This window comes from Diplotaxodon limnothrissa, linkage group LG7 (genome assembly GCF_057381915.1).
Source record: "Diplotaxodon limnothrissa isolate DT_005_m linkage group LG7, D_limnothrissa_male_GT1.1, whole genome shotgun sequence".
NCBI classification, from domain to species: domain Eukaryota; kingdom Metazoa; phylum Chordata; class Actinopteri; order Cichliformes; family Cichlidae; genus Diplotaxodon; species Diplotaxodon limnothrissa.
In genome coordinates this window covers 61316772-61335986 of record NC_140602.1, presented here as the reverse complement: position 1 = coordinate 61335986, position 19215 = coordinate 61316772, and the positions used below count along the sequence as shown (strand labels likewise).

At 38.4% G+C, this 19215-nt stretch overlaps 1 protein-coding gene across 1 annotated transcript in view; it reads left to right on the top strand.

Annotated features, from left to right (window-relative positions):
* necab2 (N-terminal EF-hand calcium binding protein 2) overlaps positions 1–19215 on the top strand; it is a 154804-nt gene that overhangs the window by 87613 nt on the left and 47976 nt on the right. Inside the window, exon 8 of the mRNA XM_085358600.1 lies at positions 7162–7241. Coding sequence (XP_085214726.1) covers positions 7162–7241 — 80 coding nt within the window. The remainder of the gene's footprint in view (positions 1–7161; positions 7242–19215) is intronic.

Here is a 19215-nt window from a genome sequence, read left to right as displayed (position 1 = left end):
GGAATTCATACTTGAAAATATGTCCAGCACTGATAACGATGGAAACGGTCTTTGAGTGGATGGAAGATGGCGAGTGAGCCAGTGTGAGGAGGGCAGAAGAAGAGCCCTCAGTTCTTTTTTTATGTAGATATACTAAATGTTGGCACACTGGACACATTTGGACAAAGTTTGCCTTTATTCAGTCCAGTTTTCTCATTTTCTGTGTGGCATTCCTAACAGCTCACCCTATGAAGGAGTAGGTATTATGTAATTTTAATAAAATACTATTTAATATGACAAAGCTGACCCACATATGGAAACTGATTACTTTGACCCCACTGTGTTTACAGCCTGTCTTTGTGTTGCTCTTTCATATTTTTTGTTGCTTTTAAGTAAACTTGAATCTCTCATTTGTTTTAGGCAAAGCAGTGCATTCAGAATTCATCTGTGACTATGGAACTACACAAGCTTACACAGTCAACATGCAACAACATGAGTTGTTGAGTTTACCTGTGTTCCTTATAGAACACAATAGGAACTTGTGAAAGATGAAAGATGAGTATAGGGTGCTTTCTATGGCTTCTTGTAAAGAAAAGAAGTCACAAGAAATAGATATAGACTTTATTAATCCCACACTGGGGAAATGCAGGTGCTACAGTAGCACCAGGGTCAGGAAGAAAAAGTGAATTAGAGTGCTCATGGTTTCCACAGTCTCATGCAGGGGAGGGCGGGTGTTGCCCATCATGGACATTCGCTTGGCTAACATCCTCTTCTCACCCACCCCCTCTATGAGGCCTAGAGCACTGACCAGGACAGAACTGGCCCTCTTAACCAGTCTATTAAGCTGTTACCTGTCCCTCTTCATGCTGTCACCTCCCCGGTAGGCAAATGCATAAAAGATTGCAGAAGCCATCACCATGTTATAAAAGGCCCTCACTAATGTCTTGCACACCACTAAAGAGCCTCCATCAGCCAGCCCAGGAGATGGTGCTGACTTTGGCTCTTTTCTGTACAGAGCTTGAGTTTTATCTGACCAGCTGAACACTCAGGAGTTTGTACATGTCCATGACCACGATGTCTAAACCATGGATGTTCACAGGTGGATTTCTTTAGAATGATGCACACACACACACACACACACACACACACACACACACACACACACACACACACACACACACACACAAAAACATTTTAAGTTCATCTACTCAGACATAATGGCAATTTTCTGTGATTCATATGCACTCTCTCTTCACACTCGCTGTGGCACAGAATAGAAAGTTAAATTGGGCGAATGTGGACTAACTCAAATCCGGTTTAATTGAGTAGAAAGTCAATAGAGACCCCCCACCTCACCCCACCCTGTTCCAAAATTTGAAGGTTGTAATTCCTCACACACATCTATAATTGAGCTGGCCACTTATTTTCTAAGTCCATCAAAATGACCACTGGGCTTTTATCTCCAACTGTCTCCATGGCTACAGACTATGGTTTAGTTGGTGTGTGTGTGTGTGTGTGTGTGTGTGTGTGTGTGTGTGTGTGTGTGTGTGTGTGTGTGTGTGTGTGTGTATGTGTGTGTGTGTGTTTAGGGTGGAGGGAGGTAGCTCCTAATTGACTGGCTGTTAAATCTTTTAATGAAGAGTGGACAGCTCGCTCTCCAATTAGCAGTGAGGGGGCCATCAGGGGATGAAAGAGGCCAGCAGTGAGGGGGAGGAGTAGGAGGAATCAGGGAAGGAAGAAGATAGTGGTTAAGAGTAGGAATGAACTGAGGGAGGTGGTGTATTTGGCAAAAGTGGGTTAAATGAGAAGGAAACAATTTTTTCCCCCAGCATTCGTTCTCTGATTTCAGATCATATAAATACACATAAATAAGCAGTCATCCTCAATGGAGATACTGAGAAAAAAAAGGAATAGTCCAGTTGCTCTCTGCACATTTAACTATAAAAGATCTTATGTTAACCATTTTAACCTTACAACACTGCAAACATAAGCAATGGCTCTGGGATACATAATTGCCATACACACATAAGCACATCACAGCGAAGAGGAAAAGCTCAACACTGTGACTATCATGCACGCTCCACTGGGTCAGAAGTGATAGGACATGCTGGGTTGTTTTATAGCACAGAGGAAGAAATTACATGCTGGAACTCAAACAGAGATAGGGACATAAAAATTCATGCATGTAAAAGACACAATGCAAATAATGTGGAAAACAACAAATATACAGTAAGGTGCATAAGTATTTGGACACGCATACAACTTTTGTGCAGACTTTCAGCTTTTATTCAAGAGGTTTAACAAAATTATGGCATGAAGAGTTAAAGAATGACAGGAAGAATTTTTTTTCAAATTCTTATAAAACTTAATAAAGTAATAGTAAAATCTTCTGATCTGACACCCAGATTAACAGGTCTTTACTGTTTCATATAAAGATGGATGCATTGAAGTATGGCATCACCCAGTGGGTTGCTTTGGAACCCTTTAATAAAATATAATATTTTGTATTCATATTTGATTTGGTAAATGACTTAAGTTTTGTGCATTAATTGAAACTAATGCACAAAGGGTTAGGTATGGTGTCATTAAAAAATACTGCAGTCACTGATAATGAGCAAGTATCAAAACAAATGATGGATATGCTCTTCTACCCCAGTGTCGGGCTTTCTTGCTGAGGAGTGAATATTTCGCACACAAAGAGAAATATTATCTTAAAGCCAAAGCTAATTTGGTGGAACCTTGTGTGGCTGGGCATCTTAAAGTCACACTGGAATAAGAGCCAATTAAACAGAGCCCCTCAAAGGAGCCAGCTTCCCATTTCTTTACTGTCTTTGAACAGGCCAAGTTCCTTCCGATAAACAGATATAATTGCCTATTTATCAGCCTTTTTGAAACTCTCAGATTATATGAAATATTCATTCACAGTGATAGTGAAAAGTGAGAGATGTGAAAGGAAGAGCACACGGTGTAGCATAGGGTGGTATGATTCTGTGTACTGTACAGTACTTGCTCTGTGAAGCTGGGCTTTTTTTCTTTTTTGTACTTACTACTGTTTGACATACGCACAGTGTCATGAAAAAGTTTTTGCCCCCTTCCTGATTCCTTAGTTTTTTACATATTTGGTAGATTCAAATGTTTAAGATCATTAAACAAATTTTAACATTGGACAAAGATAATCCGAGTAAATATGAAATGCTGTTTTTAAATGAGGGGGAAAGCAATTCAAACCTGCTTGGATCTGTGTGAAAAAAGTAATTGTTTAATTATACATTAACTTTGATGAATCAAGTTTTCTGGAAAGCTGAGTCCAGTTATTATTATTAGCCACTCCCAGGTCTGATTGCTGCCAGACTGATTGAGTCAAAAATCACTTAAAGCCAAATGAGCTCAAAAAACAACACTGTCATGGTTTGCTGTGTTGCAGGCAGGATGTAGGACCCAAATGCAGGACTCGTACACGGGAAGTAAACTCAAAACGGCAGCTTTATTGCTGGAAAAAACTCTTACACTAATACAGAAAACAAAACCAAAAACAAGAAACTAGAAACATGAAACATGAAACTCAAACCAAAAACCTAAGAAACTAAGAAAATGGGGAACTAAACTGTGAACAGAGAACTAGGAAATACCGGGATCATGAAGGAAACACACACAGAGAGGGTGCATGACACAACAACAGACAGAAGAAAACACAGGCCTCAATATACAAGGGAGTAACAAGAGAATGGGAAACAGGAGAGAAACACAGCTGGGACTAATCAAACATAATGAGACAAAGAGGAAGCAAAACTGAATACACTGAACACGGGAAAAGGAACTATCAAAATAAAACAGGAAACATGAGACCGTCACAAAGACACAGACTTGACACTGTGACATGGAGACATGACTGACTAGGGGAACAGAGAGACCATGAACCATTGAGACAAGAGTAACTAAATGTAGAACACAGGGAAGGCACCGTGACAGAAATCTAAAGACTAGAAACGAAGCGTATAACACGTGGAGACGACTAGGGGGAACACGATAACACTAAATCAAAGAATATTAATCCAGGACCTGAAACACAAATACTGGGTTGCAGACCCAGTATTTGGGTCTGCACTTGATCTGACAATCTAAAGAAACAGATGAGAAGTCATTGATAGCTATCAGTCTGGAAATAGTTACAGAGCAATTTCTAAGGCTTTTTCATTTTCTAGTAACTGAGAAAACTTGGAATAATGGTGAAGACTCCCATCTCTGCAGGACCTGTACACCTCCAGGACACTGGGGCGTGCAGCTCGGATCACAGCTGACCCTTCTCACCCTGGACACAGTCTGTTTGACCTGCTCCCCTCAGGCAGGAGGCTCCGGTCCATTCGTACCAGAACCTCTCACCATAAGAACAGTTTCTTCCCCTCTGCTGTTGGACACATGAACAATAACCGTATGACTGTTCCCACCACTAACACATGACCCTACGCTGTGTTCACTGCATCATTCCATGTTTGGCACTGATCACCACCTGCACTCATGTATATATCTTTCTACGTAGCACTTTAATTCTTATTCTTATTTTTATTTTTTCATGTCTATTTAAGCGTAATTTATGACAGTATGTTTGCACTGAAGCACCGCAGCAATTTCCTAATGTTGTAAACCTGCTCAACATTTGGCAATAAAACCCTTTCTGATTCTGATTCTGAACCTTCCCACGAGTGGCCGGCCGACCAAAATTACTTCAACAGTGTATCAACAGGTCATCCAGAAGGACACAGAAGAACCCAGAACAGAATTCCAAGGAGAAACTCACCATTGACCGAAAGAACACAAAGGCTCGTTGCCAAAAAAAATCTCGATGATCTTCAAGTAAAATAGTTTTTGCTCAAGCACTAGTGATGTGCAATACCACTGATTTTCTTTCCGATCCGATACCAAGTAATATTCAGGGTGGTATCAACGATACTGATCCGATACCGATACTTTGTACAAAACCTTATTTTGTTTATTGTATCTCAAATTATAGCATCATAATGATTACAGGACATCAGATTACTTGTTCTTATCACTTAATAATGCAGAGTTCATCACATAGAAATAAAAAAAACTGAAGTTGTGTGCTATTTGAGCATGTTGCCTGGCTGCAGCACTAAAGGACTCCGTGAGAGACGTCTGTCTCGCACTAGCAGCACCTGTCCCTGTCCTCCTCTTCAGTTCGTCTCAACATACGCTCGTCATATTCTGTGATATGATTTACTCTGAGGTGTTTGACAAGGTTAGTGATGTTGCCACAACCATACATGCCAACCCTCCCGATTTTTCCCGAATTTCTCCCGAAAATCTCCCGGAGCCACCAGTCTCCTGAATTTCTCCCGATTTTCCACCCAGACAATAAAATTGAAAAACCATTTCGCAGAATTCATAGCGCGGCCCAGCCAATTCCAGTTTCCAACAATGGTGGCAGCTACTTAGTTTTAATATTGCTCTTATTTCTCTTTCTGGGTTGCAAAAAAACTTTTAATATATTTTCAGGTAAGAATGTAGCTGTGTAAACTTCAAATATCTGAGCCGACTGACACATCGTCTTCAAACCCCTGCGGTCTTCCACTATTCGGGTTAAACATGATATATAAGTCACTTTGATAACTTAAAAATGTTATTGTTTGGCTTTTTCAGTGTTTTATTTGTTCGTAAGTAAATCGGTTTGGCTGAGATTAAAGTTATTCGATTAGATTAAATTAAAGGTAACTTTATTAATCCCTCCGGAGGGTTACTCCGGGGTTTTCACACAGCTGAATAAACGTCAAACAGAAAATGATTAAACAGAAGAGTTTTACATCAGTGCCCGGTTATATTTTAGATAGCAAGGAGCAGACAGCAGAGTTTCACTCCACCGAGGGAACTCGTGACGTACTACCCGGCTTTCTTTAGACCGCGAAGGCCGGGTCCTCAGGTGGAACCAGCCTCTGAATTTGGACACCCCTGCTGTTTCCGGGCCGGCCAATAATAACGGTGACATTTAACGTATTTTATCCAATAAAAAAACCCTGTAAAATGTATTCCCCCCCCCCAACAGCCCTAGTATGGCCACAACACCTCACTCTTGGAGCACTTTTTTGCCACACGTATCGCAAACCACATCTCAGCTGTTTGTGTAGGTAAAATCAGACCGCACATGACTCCGATTACGCTCAGCCATTGTTGTGAGTGCGCACGCCAAGGGGCTACGAGACATTTATACAGCCGTATTTCGCACATGACTATGAAAGGCGGAAGAGGAAATAGTTCCTTTGAATGTAGACAATCCGAATGTTATAGTTTCTTTCCACTGTGTTCCTGTTAATAACAAACTACAAATTTACTCTAAATTACTAAAATATCGATATTTTTATGTGAGAATCGATTCTAGAACATCAATGATTGGTATCGGAGGAATCGATATTTCAGGATCGATCCGCACATCACTATCAAGCACACTTGAGTTATGCAGAAGGTCAGTGATGAGAAACAAACAAGCAAGTCACGTCTGAACAGCTAAAAAATAATAATAATTTAAGATTTTGAAGTGGCCTAATCAACATCCAGACTCAGATCACATTAGGATGCTATGGCATGACCTTAAAAAGGGTTGTTCGTGCTCAGAAACCCTCAAATGTTGCTGAATTAAAACAATTACCCCAGAGCAATGTGAAAGATTCATTACCAGTTATCTTGATTGCAGTTCCTGTTGCCAATAGTTGCACAACCAGTTATTAGCTTAGGGGGCAATTGCTTTTTTCACACAGAGCCACATAGGTTTGGATAGCTGTTTTATGTCCAATATTAAAATTTCTTTAATGATCTGAAATAATTGTGAAAAATATCAGCAAAGGCCCCGAGACTTTTTCTGTACAAGAAGATCAGAAATCACAGTACGATATATCCCTGACACCTCCTCTGCTCTAAAACACTATTACATTACTGAGCATACTGTAAATGAGTTCACACCATATGTAACTGATATGGTGTGATACTGTAGCTATAAAAGAAATAGGCCGACAGTGCACTGATTTCATTACGCATAAGATGCATTTGAATGAATGTTACTAGATGCACCATATCTGATCGCAAACCGCAAAGAAAATGATGCAAATATTTTTGATATATTATTACTTAATTCAGTGTCTTTAGATTCTGAATCTGTACGTCTGTGTGCTGCAGGTGCAGTGGAGGTGAGGAAAGAAGGTCTGGAGGCGCAGATCAACCGTCTAGCTGAACTCATCGGACGACTGGAGAATAAGGTGAGGAACACAGACACACCCACATTAATATGTTTTAATAACTAAGAAAGAAATCCCCAATGATGTGAGTGCAAGCAGCTGAAGTGACTTTTCTCTAATGGGTGGCTTGGCTCAGCCTCAGAGATAAGGTGAGGAGTTTGGACATTCAGAGGGAGCTCAGAGTAGAGCTACTGCTTTAATCGGATAGAGTAGGCATCTGATCAGGATTCCTCCTGGGAATCTCCTTTCTGAGGTTTTCTGGGCATGCCCAACTGGGGGGAGACCCTAGGGTAGACCCAGAATCCACTAGAGAAATAGTATATCTTATCTGGACAGGGAATGCCTCAGGTTACCCCCAGAGTAAGTGGAAAATGTTGCTGGGGAGAAGTATGTCAGGAATACCCTGTTTAGCCTGCTGCCAATCCAACCCAACTTCGGCTGAGATGAAGAAAATGGATGGATGGTTATTACATCTGGCATGTTAATTTCTGCATTTTATGGTATTTAATAGATCTGAAGCTATAAAATAAAAGCAGTGTGTGCAGTAATGTGAGCACATATCTGTGAACCTGGCACACTTCACACACATCCACTAAACCAGACCTCAGCTGCCTGCACTGCTCAGTAAAAAATGCATCGCTGTCTGCATCTTCCATTGGGATTCTCCTCCTCCCTTTGGTGCTCTATTGTTATTTCAATTCAGTTCTTTCAGTTTACAAAGTTTAAACTACATCACCTCCTTAAAAAGCACCCAACCTTTTGTTTTAGCTTCCAGTGGCTTATCTTGGATTTTTGAAGCTTTAATGTAAATTAGCCAATTGTTACATATTTCTGACATGAAACCTGTATGATTTAAATAATTGTAAACATTCTATAAGAGTTCAGTTTATCATCTCATAACCTCTCCTATGGGTTTAGAGCCACTTTAAGTCTATATACGGATCTTTATGGTCTTTCTTGGGGTTTTGCTGTCAATGCAAATCCAGCATCAGCTTCCCTAAAGCCTAATATTCAAAGCTTTACTTTAGGAAAGTAAGTTTTACCTCTTTCTCTCAGACTTTATCACTAACCCACAAAGTGATTAATACAGACATTCATCCTCAGCTTTATCGCATCAGTACCTCTGATTTTATTTATCTGATCTTTAAACAAGACCAGGTGGATTTTTTTTCATATGAATATTCATCAATATAGATTGAATTGTCAACCATATATATTTAATTTGTGTAATACACTGGGATATTTATAACTAGAGCTATTTGTTAGATTTTTGTTCGATTTTGTAACTCTGGGAGCAACTTTGGCCACATACTTTCCTCTGTGATTAGTACGGTTTTCTGATTGTGAATGTTTAGAAAGTTCTGATCTAATGTCAAATTTCAGTGAAATAAAGAATCAAACTGTACATACAGGAAATACTTTGTTTTAAGGCCTTCTTTACAGAGTGAATAACACAACCTCTGATAAGAACTGAGTTCAACCTTAAAACAGATGAACAGACTGTGAGAATTGAGCTGCACTGCTGTCAGTTCTTTTAAAGCACCAGTCATCCTTTCGACACTAGAGCTCTTCTATCAGACACAAACGACTGAAAGTCAGTGATCTCTGTCCTCATTATAACTTTTTCTCTGACCAAGCTTGTCAGCATATGGAGGATTTGTTAGTTTGATATGTTACACTGGCCAAATTGCGTACACCAGAGCAGCACGCTGAAGGTCGGCGGAGGACAAAAGAGAGGAAAGTGTTGCAGGAGGGGGGGGGGGAATGATAGTCAGTGGGGGCTAATAAGCAGGTGGGAGTGGGGAGTGAGTAGCTGATTTACATCAAGTGAAAGAAATTGAAGAAAGTAAGAAACTATCACAGTGCATATTTTTTCTTCACTTCTTCTAAAGTGTGGCAACTCTCTAGTCAAAGATGCCTCTTCATCATCTTCCTTCCTCCCTTCTGTCATTCTTGCATCTTTCATTTGCCTTCGCTCCCCCCCCTCGCTGTCTTTGTCCCTCCGTTCCTCTGCATTGCCTGCATCTTATTCAGTACTGAACATGTTGCAGCTAATGGAGCCCCAGCAGACTCAGCTGTCTTTAGGAGAGTGAGCGACTACAGCAGAAAGAGCTAAAGAATACCTAAAGACTATGCACCGCTGTGGGGGAGGAGGAGTAGCAAGATGAGGAAGGATAGAGGGGAATCACATTAGGAAAAAAGGATTGGAAGAAGGAAACAAAATGCTCGTGTGAGCAGAGTTACATCATCACTCATAATACCGCTTTAGAAACAACCTGAAGCCTTTAACCTCTTACTCTAATTTAATATACGTCCAACTATTTACTCAGTTTTGGCAGCAATGGCTGAAATGTTTCTTACCAAAGAACTGTTCAATAATCACCTGCAACCATAAATCCTCCAGAGACTCAATTAGTCTACTTTCCAGAAGTCTGTGGCACAAAGAAAATCTTTCCAATGTCGACTACTACAAACAGACAAGTTTCTTTTTTACCCCTTTAGATGGCGATAAAGTCAGGAATAATTCATGCATTTTACTTTTACTTGAGGGAACGTTGAATTGAAGCTTAAAATTTCTGAAAAGAGAGGTAGAAAGGAGAGTGACAGAGCATTCATTTATCAGCTCTTTCTCTATTAAAACAAGTTACCAGGGGGAACAAGGCATGTGTAAACTGAAAAGTAGGTTTAAATTTAAGTGCTTGTTGTCTTCATGTTATATAGGATTACATATTGTTGTCTTGTTGTGTGTGCAGCTATCAAAAATGGTGCTTCATGTGGCAGCACACCACCATTTCTACGTCACAGCAGATAAAGTGGATGGTTACAGAGTCACTGGCCAGGTCTTTAATGATATAGTCAACGTTTTTAAAAAGATAGACTAATTCACTTTCTTATTGAGAATTAAATCTAAAGACCATTCTACTCAGAAATGCATAGGAATTATAAAGCTGCAGTCTACTGACATGTAGCTCAGGCTCAAGAAGGGGTAAAAGCTTCTGCCTTGATCCTTCTCTGAGGCTCTCTGATAGGAAAACTGTCTGTGATAAGAAAACCTGAAGTGTTTTGCTTCAGGTCAAGAAATATAAACCTCTGTAAAGCCACACATCTGACTTTTATGTTTGTCTCTGCACAATCTGTACATGGTGTGCTGGACAGTATAACATGGAAGAGAGTGATATTATACCCCTCTCGTCAAACTGACAGGTCATTAATTATTCATGAGCTCCAGAAGTAATTAAATTACTCATGAGCTCCGGAAGTAGGAAGTAATTAAGTAATAAAAATATGATATTCATAAAAATATGATATTCATAAAAATATGATATTCCTAAAAATATGATATTCATAAAAATATGATATTCATAAAAATATAATTGATTATTTAGAAAGTTTCTTATATATCAAAAAATAGCATTCTTTTATTTCTTTAAGCAATTAAATTTTTATTTTTATTTTTTTATGCTCAAAAAACGCCATCTGGTGGCGGGTCAGTGTGTGTGTGTGTGTGCGCGCGCGCGCGCCCGAGGCTGTGTGTCTGTGTCTCCGGACCGTGCTCTCTCGGGCTCCGTGCTCATGTGTTTAAAAATGTATTAAACCATATTAAAATTGTTTAGTTAAACTTGTGCTTTTGTAACGTTCAGTATGGCCACAAACACATGCTGCATGCCTTGGGGGAAAACTTTATTTCGATTTATATGCATTTGTAGATTTAGAATAAAACTCATACTCAGAAAAAACTCGCGATCCCCTAACCCTAACCCTCCTTAGAAACATAAGCAGGGAAAACTCCTTAAAAAACCCTCCGCGATTTCTCCAAAACCCTACAATAACTTGTTAGCTACCCCTCTATTCCCAAAACCTTATATTCGATAACAGGGAAAATCCTGAAAAAATCCTTAGTCTTTTTTCTCAAATTCAGCGCCCCGCGGCTCCCTTCATGCTCAGCCAAACAAAGCCAAAACTCCTTTAAAAAAAAAATTCTCCGCGATTTCTCCAAATCCCTAGAATAACTTGTTAGCTACCCCTCTATTCCCAAAACCTTATATTCGATAACAGGGAAAATCCTTAGTCTTTTTTCTTCAAAAACTTCCCTCTTACTAGCAACCTCTAAAATTCAACGCACACTCTAAGTTCTACCTCGCTCTTAATCTCCGATCCACAACTTCTTGCAGAGCACAATTTTTTCCTGCTTGTTCGCTCCCCGCTCTGCTCCCGAATGCGCTGCTTACCTCGTTCGAAATTTGCGCCGGAGACCAACTCCCCCCCTTACTTCGCCCCGCTGCCAATCACATAACTATTGCACCGCTCCCTTCGCACCCCGGTTAGCCAATCCGCTCCAGGTCCGATTTTTATGATCTCCCGCTCAGGTTAAGACTACCCCCGAGCTCCCAGAAGACCCCTGCCTTCAGCCATATCAACAACTGGAACCGCTCAGACTGCTTGCGAGTTCGCATAGGGAGCGGCCGATTTCAACAGCAACTTGCGTCTCTTTCCTTATCCGCATATCATTCGGTAAGTGTTAATCTTCCTCTCTAACTACATTTTTGCATTTTCCTTTTTACCATTCTGTCAATCCTTTCATTTAAAAAAATAAATAAATATCACAATGGTTTGTAACAGGTACAATACACCATCCATCCATCCATTCGCCTCCACTTATCCTTTTCTCAGGCTCGCGCGGTGCGCTGGAGCCTATCCCACGTACAATACACTTTAAAATATATATAAGCTCCACTTTTAACTCCCGTAAAAGTTTATACATTACATGTCTACATCACCTATCATGGCCTCATCGGGTATCTCATATCATCTTGTTATTGTTATGTTATGCTCCTTTGATATTTTGCTAGTTTGCGTGTTTTAAAACTCTTTTTGTTTTTCTTTATATTTTTAGACCCAGATGTGTTAACCTGATCCCTGCGAAACACCAGCTCTGCGTGGATTTTGACCGCGAGTGACCGGATGTTGTTTCCGGCCTGAGGTTGCCTGAAATGCCGTGAGGCTCGTTTGAAAGATTGCGCCCGAGACCAACTCCGCCTCCAAGGCATGCCTACCTTTAGCTGCCACCAGTGAGATATCAGAGCCGGGCTCCACATATCCAATCAGGAGCACGAGCAAGACAGCTTTTGCAGACTCTCCAGAAATATACAAGTCCTTACCAACTGCTCTGCAACCCAGTGTTTCTGGTCCCCTCACTAACATCGCTTTTTGAGATATTTTTTATGAACCACCAAAAAAGCAATTTTACCCCACAGTACAGAAGACTGGGTCTGAGGGCAGCAGCGGGGACAAATGATTGTAATGAAGCGACGGACATTTCATGGCTGGTCTTGCATAATCGTGAGTTATTATGTCATATGGTGATAAGTACATAGTTTTGCAAGAGGCATACAAGCACTGTGGAAAAAGTAATCATAAAACTGTTTTTGTGAACACCCTACGTTATGCTTTAAAAAATGTGATACATGTAATGTGATCATCAAAGAACATGATTTTTTTTAAAAAAACTTTTATTCTTATGCTTTTAAAGTATGTCAGATTATCTTAAAACACTTATTTGTATGTTATAATGTTTTTCTTACACCATGTGTAATTTTTATAGACACCTTATTCATTGTATCAATGTGTAATTATGTATCTTTTGATAAATAAATAAAATATTTAATCTTGTATTTGTGTACTTTCTGGTGATTCAATAAAAAATTAGTCACATATCGCTCTGATAAACACAGATGGCTGAAAGAAATGTTTGATGGAACAAAGGAAACAAGTGTCTTGCTGCTAAACTTTTAAGTCACCATGGTTTAAATGAGAAAGTCTGTATGTAAAACATGAAAAACTCCATATCAGTGATATCTACAAAGGTGTACTCATTTCTTTGTAATGGTGGTGTACTCATTTCTTTGTAATGGTACTTTACTGTTCCAATGAAACAAAAAGAAAATCTCATTTTTAAAGTACATTTTTCGGCCATCCTGACCTATTTTCAGGGGCAAGAATGTTGATGTTAGACTGTGTTTTAAATCAGGTTGTGTTATGTTATGGTGAAATTTAACTTGTTCTTTTGTGTAATTGCACATGGCCCAGCAAAGGACCCCTTAGTAAGCTGTACAGCATAAGTTTTCAATTCACTTTTGTCAGAAAACTTCACAGTATGAGAAGTTACAGCACAGTTTCTCCAAACGTGTGGTTCTTTTTCAGCCAGCGTGCTTTTAGAGCATCTACATTAGCTCATGTAGTAAAAGTACAATCAGTAAGTGTACTTTAACATTTGAGATTCCGAGTCACTCTTGCTTAGATCATGTGAACTATATCATGAACCTTTTTTTGTATAATGCATTAAACGTGTTCAAATCAGTTTAGTTAAAATAAATTGAAAATAATCTAGAGACAAGCAACTCCTTTTTAGCTTCTGTTATGTATTTACCTCTCACACCTTAATCTAGATGTTAGTGTTCTCAGAGTTAACATGTCTCATGTTGCCATGTTGTATTTCTAATACCCAGCCTCAGTGTTCGCCCTGTTGACCCTCAAATCCAAACACCAATGATCTAGATATTCACAAAATTCATAAGGAGATTCTTAAGGTCTTAAGTTTTGTTGTTTTTATGTTTTACAAAAAAAAAAAACTTCACATTTTTTATATTTTTAAACGAAAGTGACATGCAAGGATATTTTTCTTTAGTGATGTTGCTTCAGCAATCTCAAATACTAATTATTCTGGGAATTTTTATGGTCAAACTATGTGATTTTCCAAATGTGTGTGTGTGGAGTAAAATGACCTTGTTCTTATGATGTTGTCACCGTGAATCATTTAGGATTAACAACACAAATTGTATCGATAGCAGAAACAGTCTTATAACTTATAATTCTCACACGTTACCGCTAGTTTTACAAACGCAGTCTTCTTCAGCTCTGTTTATGTAGCTTTTATGAAACTGATTTTCCATAGTACAAGTAGAATTTAATTTTTCTTTGCTCTCCAGTATAAATGCAATAATTTGCAGGCTTTTTACTGAAACTCTCACAATGCAACACTCAATGCTCAGAGCTTCATATATCAACAGCTCTGAAAATATCTTCTTTTTTAAAGTAATGTAGGACAGGATCTCTCACTCTCTGTGTCTCAAAAAAACCCAACTAAACTGGCAATCACCACTAAACAAATGAAAGTAGTTTATGGCTTTTTTATCAGCTGCATTTCTTTCATTTATGTATTGATCCCATTGTTTATTGGTAATGCTTTTAGGTCACTGTTTTTTCTAACACAGAGTTTGTATGAAGTTCACTTTATCAGCTGAAAATATTAAAGCCAGAACTTACAAGATCAAAAACCTTTTACTTCATGTACAGGGTTTCCAAAAAAGTTTTATTTCAGGTATATAAACCATTACATTTGATTCAAGTAAAACAAATAATTACATTGATTCTTGTAAAGTTTTTCCAAGAAAGTTTTATTTGATGTAACGGGTTTCCAAAATTATTTAATTTGATGTAATGAAACCAATAGATTTGAATGGGGTAAAACAAATAACTCGATTGATTCTTGCAATGCTTTTCCAAGAAAGTTTTATTTGATGTAACGGGTTTCCAAAAAAAAGTTTTATTTCAGGTATATAAACCAATACATTTGATTCAAGTAAAACAAATAATTACATTGATTCTTGTAAAGAGTTTCCAAAAAGGTTTTGACTGGCAACAACGCTCACCTGCTAAATCCAACAGAACACCACTGGGACATTATGTTTCACTCCATCTGACTGTGCAGGAGCTCAGTGTTGGGTATGGTAAATGGTCTGTTTCATATTTAGTGCTTTTAGACTCTTCCTGGTTGTTGATGTTTGTTTCTAAAGATGTTGTTGATGAGACTTTGCAGAAAGCAGCTTCACCTCTGATCTCACACACACACACACACACACACACACACACACACACACACACACACACACACACACAACTCCACTCACTCACCTGGAGGATCAACACTCAGGCTAATGATGCTGATGGGGTTATTGCTCTGGGGATTTAGCAGGTGAGCTAAATCATGTGTAACATGTGAATTTCCTGAGTGTGGCATTAATAAAGTCTGTGTCTATGTCAAAGCTGACGTTTAAATTCCTTTTTAAATTTACCAACATTTCTGATTTGCGGTTAAGACTGTGACATGTTTTCACCATTTGAAAGCCAGAAGAGTGATCACTCTTGAAGCCTGGTTGCTGCAGAATACTAGGACTACTAGTACTAGTTCTAGTACTACTGCTACTCCACAAAGCACATTGTTCAGGAATTTCACAAATTTGCTTACGTCTAATGTGTTGGCTTACAGGTAAACTTGTTTTGCAGATGGATAGGATGAAAACTTCCAGCATCACATAATGTTTTCCGATCAGTAGGTTTGGAGTAAAAAAGAACTGGACATATATTTGTCTTCTTTGGGCTACTTTTATGTCAAGCAAAGTTAACTTATTTAGAACTGTGATCAAGGATAACACATAAACCCTTGCAAATGTGATGGTAAAAGAGTCTAACATCTAGGTGTTACATGGTGTTGCAGGTGATAAAGATCCATAAACTACTTCCATTTGTTTAGAGGTGATTGCCAGTTTTGTTGGGATTTTTAGAGATACAGAGATCCTGTTCTGCTTTACTTTAAAAAAAAGGATTTTCAGAGCTGTTGATATATTAATCAGTGTTCATAGAAACATGGATCAACCATGTTTTGACAGTGAGAGTGTTACATTGTGACAGTTTCCATAAAAGTCTGCAAATTCTCTGAACAGGTAGCCATGAAGCAGCCATTTTTTTTTAAGATTAATTAAACTTAATATTATTTGTATGGCCATATCACAACAACAGCATAGCCTTAAACCAGGTTTGGAGTAAAGAGAACTGGACATATAGTTTCTTTTTTTGGGTTACTTTGAAGTGAAGAAAGTTAACTTGTTTAGAACTGTGATCAAGGATAACACGTAAAACGTTGAACGTTTCAATATAAAAAGTGTACAAACTCCAGAAAAGTGGCAACTGAGGTGGCAAAATTGCAGGCAATTTTCACTTAAGTAGAAGTACAGCTGCTAGTGTCAAAAACACTCGAGTAAAAGCTTGATAAAGTATCGGGTCAGAAATGTGCTCAAATTGAGGAAGTCAAAGTAGTAACCTAACTGAACCTTGTGCTATAATAAAAAAATAAAATAATATTAGTAGATAGGACTACAAACTTAGTCTGGTGGTAAAAGGCACAAAGGCCTCAGGGGGACATTTGGCAGCCAGGGTTAGAGCTCAGACAGCTGGAGCCTGGGGGTTGGGGCTAACAACACTGACTGGTAAAAGAATCTAACATCCAAGTGTTACATGGTGTTGCAGGTGACAAAAAGCCATAAACCACTGTTTAGAGGTTGTTGTGGAAGTTTTCCATTTAATAAAGCCTGCAGACAAGCGATGAGCGGTAGCTAACATTCTTTAATCAAGACAAAGAACAGAAATCGAGCTTGGTGAGGGACTGCCATCGCTGGGGCAGAGGGGTGAGCAGAGTCTCTCACTGAGCCTAGCATGGCTCTCAGTTTTGTCTTTCCCGCAAAGAAAGTTTCACACTGCCTTGCTATCTTTTACAGTGGAGAAAAGACAAAAAGACTCTTCCTGTGGAGTTGTCTGCTTCCCCCCAACTTCCTTACCAGACCCCACTATCTGTTAAACTGTTTAAATGGAGTGTGAGGCAGACATACTAAAACAGTGACCTAAAAGCATTACCAATAAACAATGGGATCAATACATAAATGAAAGAAATGCAGCTGATAAAAAAGCCATAAACTACTTTCATTTGTTTAGTGGTGATTGCCAGTTTAGTTGGGTTTTTTTGAGACACAGAGAGTGAGAGATCCTGTCCTACATTACTTTAAAAAAGAAGATATTTTCAGAGCTGTTGATATATGAAGCTCTGAGCATTGAGTGTTGCATTGTGAGAGTTTCAGTAAAAAGCCTGCAAATTATTGCATTTATACTGGAGAGCAAAGAAAAATTAAATTCTACTTGTACTATGGAAAATCAGTTTCATAAAAGCTACATAAACAGAGCTGAAGAAGACTGCGTTTGTAAAACTAGCGGTAACGTGTGAGAATTATAAGTTATAAGACTGTTTCTGCTATCGATACAATTTGTGTTGTTAATCCTAAATGATTCACGGTGACAACATCATAAGAACAAGGTCATTTTACTCCACACACACACATTTGGAAAATCACATAGTTTGACCATAAAAATTCCCAGAATAATTAGTATTTGAGATTGCTGAAGCAACATCACTAAAGAAAAATATCCTTGCATGTCACTTTCGTTTAAAAATATAAAAAATGTGAAGTTTTTTTTTTGTAAAACATAAAAACAACAAAACTTAAGACCTTAAGAATCTCCTTATGAATTTTGTGAATATCTAGATCATTGGTGTTTGGATTTGAGGGTCAACAGGGCGAACACTGAGGCTGGGTATTAGAAATACAACATGGCAACATGAGACATGTTAACTCTGAGAACACTAACATCTAGATTAAGGTGTGAGAGGTAAATACATAACAGAAGCTAAAAAGGAGTTGCTTGTCTCTAGATTATTTTCAATTTATTTTAACTAAACTGATTTGAACACGTTTAATGCATTATACAAAAAAAGGTTCATGATATAGTTCACATGATCTAAGCAAGAGTGACTCGGAATCTCAAATGTTAAAGTACACTTACTGATTGTACTTTTACTACATGAGCTAATGTAGATGCTCTAAAAGCACGCTGGCTGAAAAAGAACCACACGTTTGGAGAAACTGTGCTGTAACTTCTCATACTGTGAAGTTTTCTGACAAAAGTGAATTGAAAACTTATGCTGTACAGCTTACTAAGGGGTCCTTTGCTGGGCCATGTGCAATTACACAAAAGAACAAGTTAAATTTCACCATAACATAACACAACCTGATTTAAAACACAGTCTAACATCAACATTCTTGCCCCTGAAAATAGGTCAGGATGGCCGAAAAATGTACTTTAAAAATGAGATTTTCTTTTTGTTTCATTGGAACAGTAAAGTACCATTACAAAGAAATGAGTACACCACCATTACAAAGAAATGAGTACACCTTTGTAGATATCACTGATATGGAGTTTTTCATGTTTTACATACAGACTTTCTCATTTAAACCATGGTGACTTAAAAGTTTAGCAGCAAGACACTTGTTTCCTTTGTTCCATCAAACATTTCTTTCAGCCATCTGTGTTTATCAGAGCGATATGTGACTAATTTTTTATTGAATCACCAGAAAGTACACAAATACAAGATTAAATATTTTATTTATTTATCAAAAGATACATAATTACACATTGATACAATGAATAAGGTGTCTATAAAAATTACACATGGTGTAAGAAAAACATTATAACATACAAATAAGTGTTTTAAGATAATCTGACATACTTTAAAAGCATAAGAATAAAAGTTTTTTTTAAAAAAATCATGTTCTTTGATGATCACATTACATGTATCACATTTTTTAAAGCATAACGTAGGGTGTTCACAAAAACAGTTTTATGATTACTTTTTCCACAGTGCTTGTATGCCTCTTGCAAAACTATGTACTTATCACCATATGACATAATAACTCACGATTATGCAAGACCAGCCATGAAATGTCCGTCGCTTCATTACAATCATTTGTCCCCGCTGCTGCCCTCAGACCCAGTCTGTGGGGTAAAATTGCTTTTTTGGTGGTTCATAAAAAATATCTCAAAAAGCGATGTTAGTGAGGGGACCAGAAACACTGGGTTGCAGAGCAGTTGGTAAGGACTTGTATATTTCTGGAGAGTCTGCAAAAGCTGTCTTGCTCGTGCTCCTGATTGGATATGTGGAGCCCGGCTCTGATATCTCACTGGTGGCAGCTAAAGGTAGGCATGCCTTGGAGGCGGAGTTGGTCTCGGGCGCAATCTTTCAAACGAGCCTCACGGCATTTCAGGCAACCTC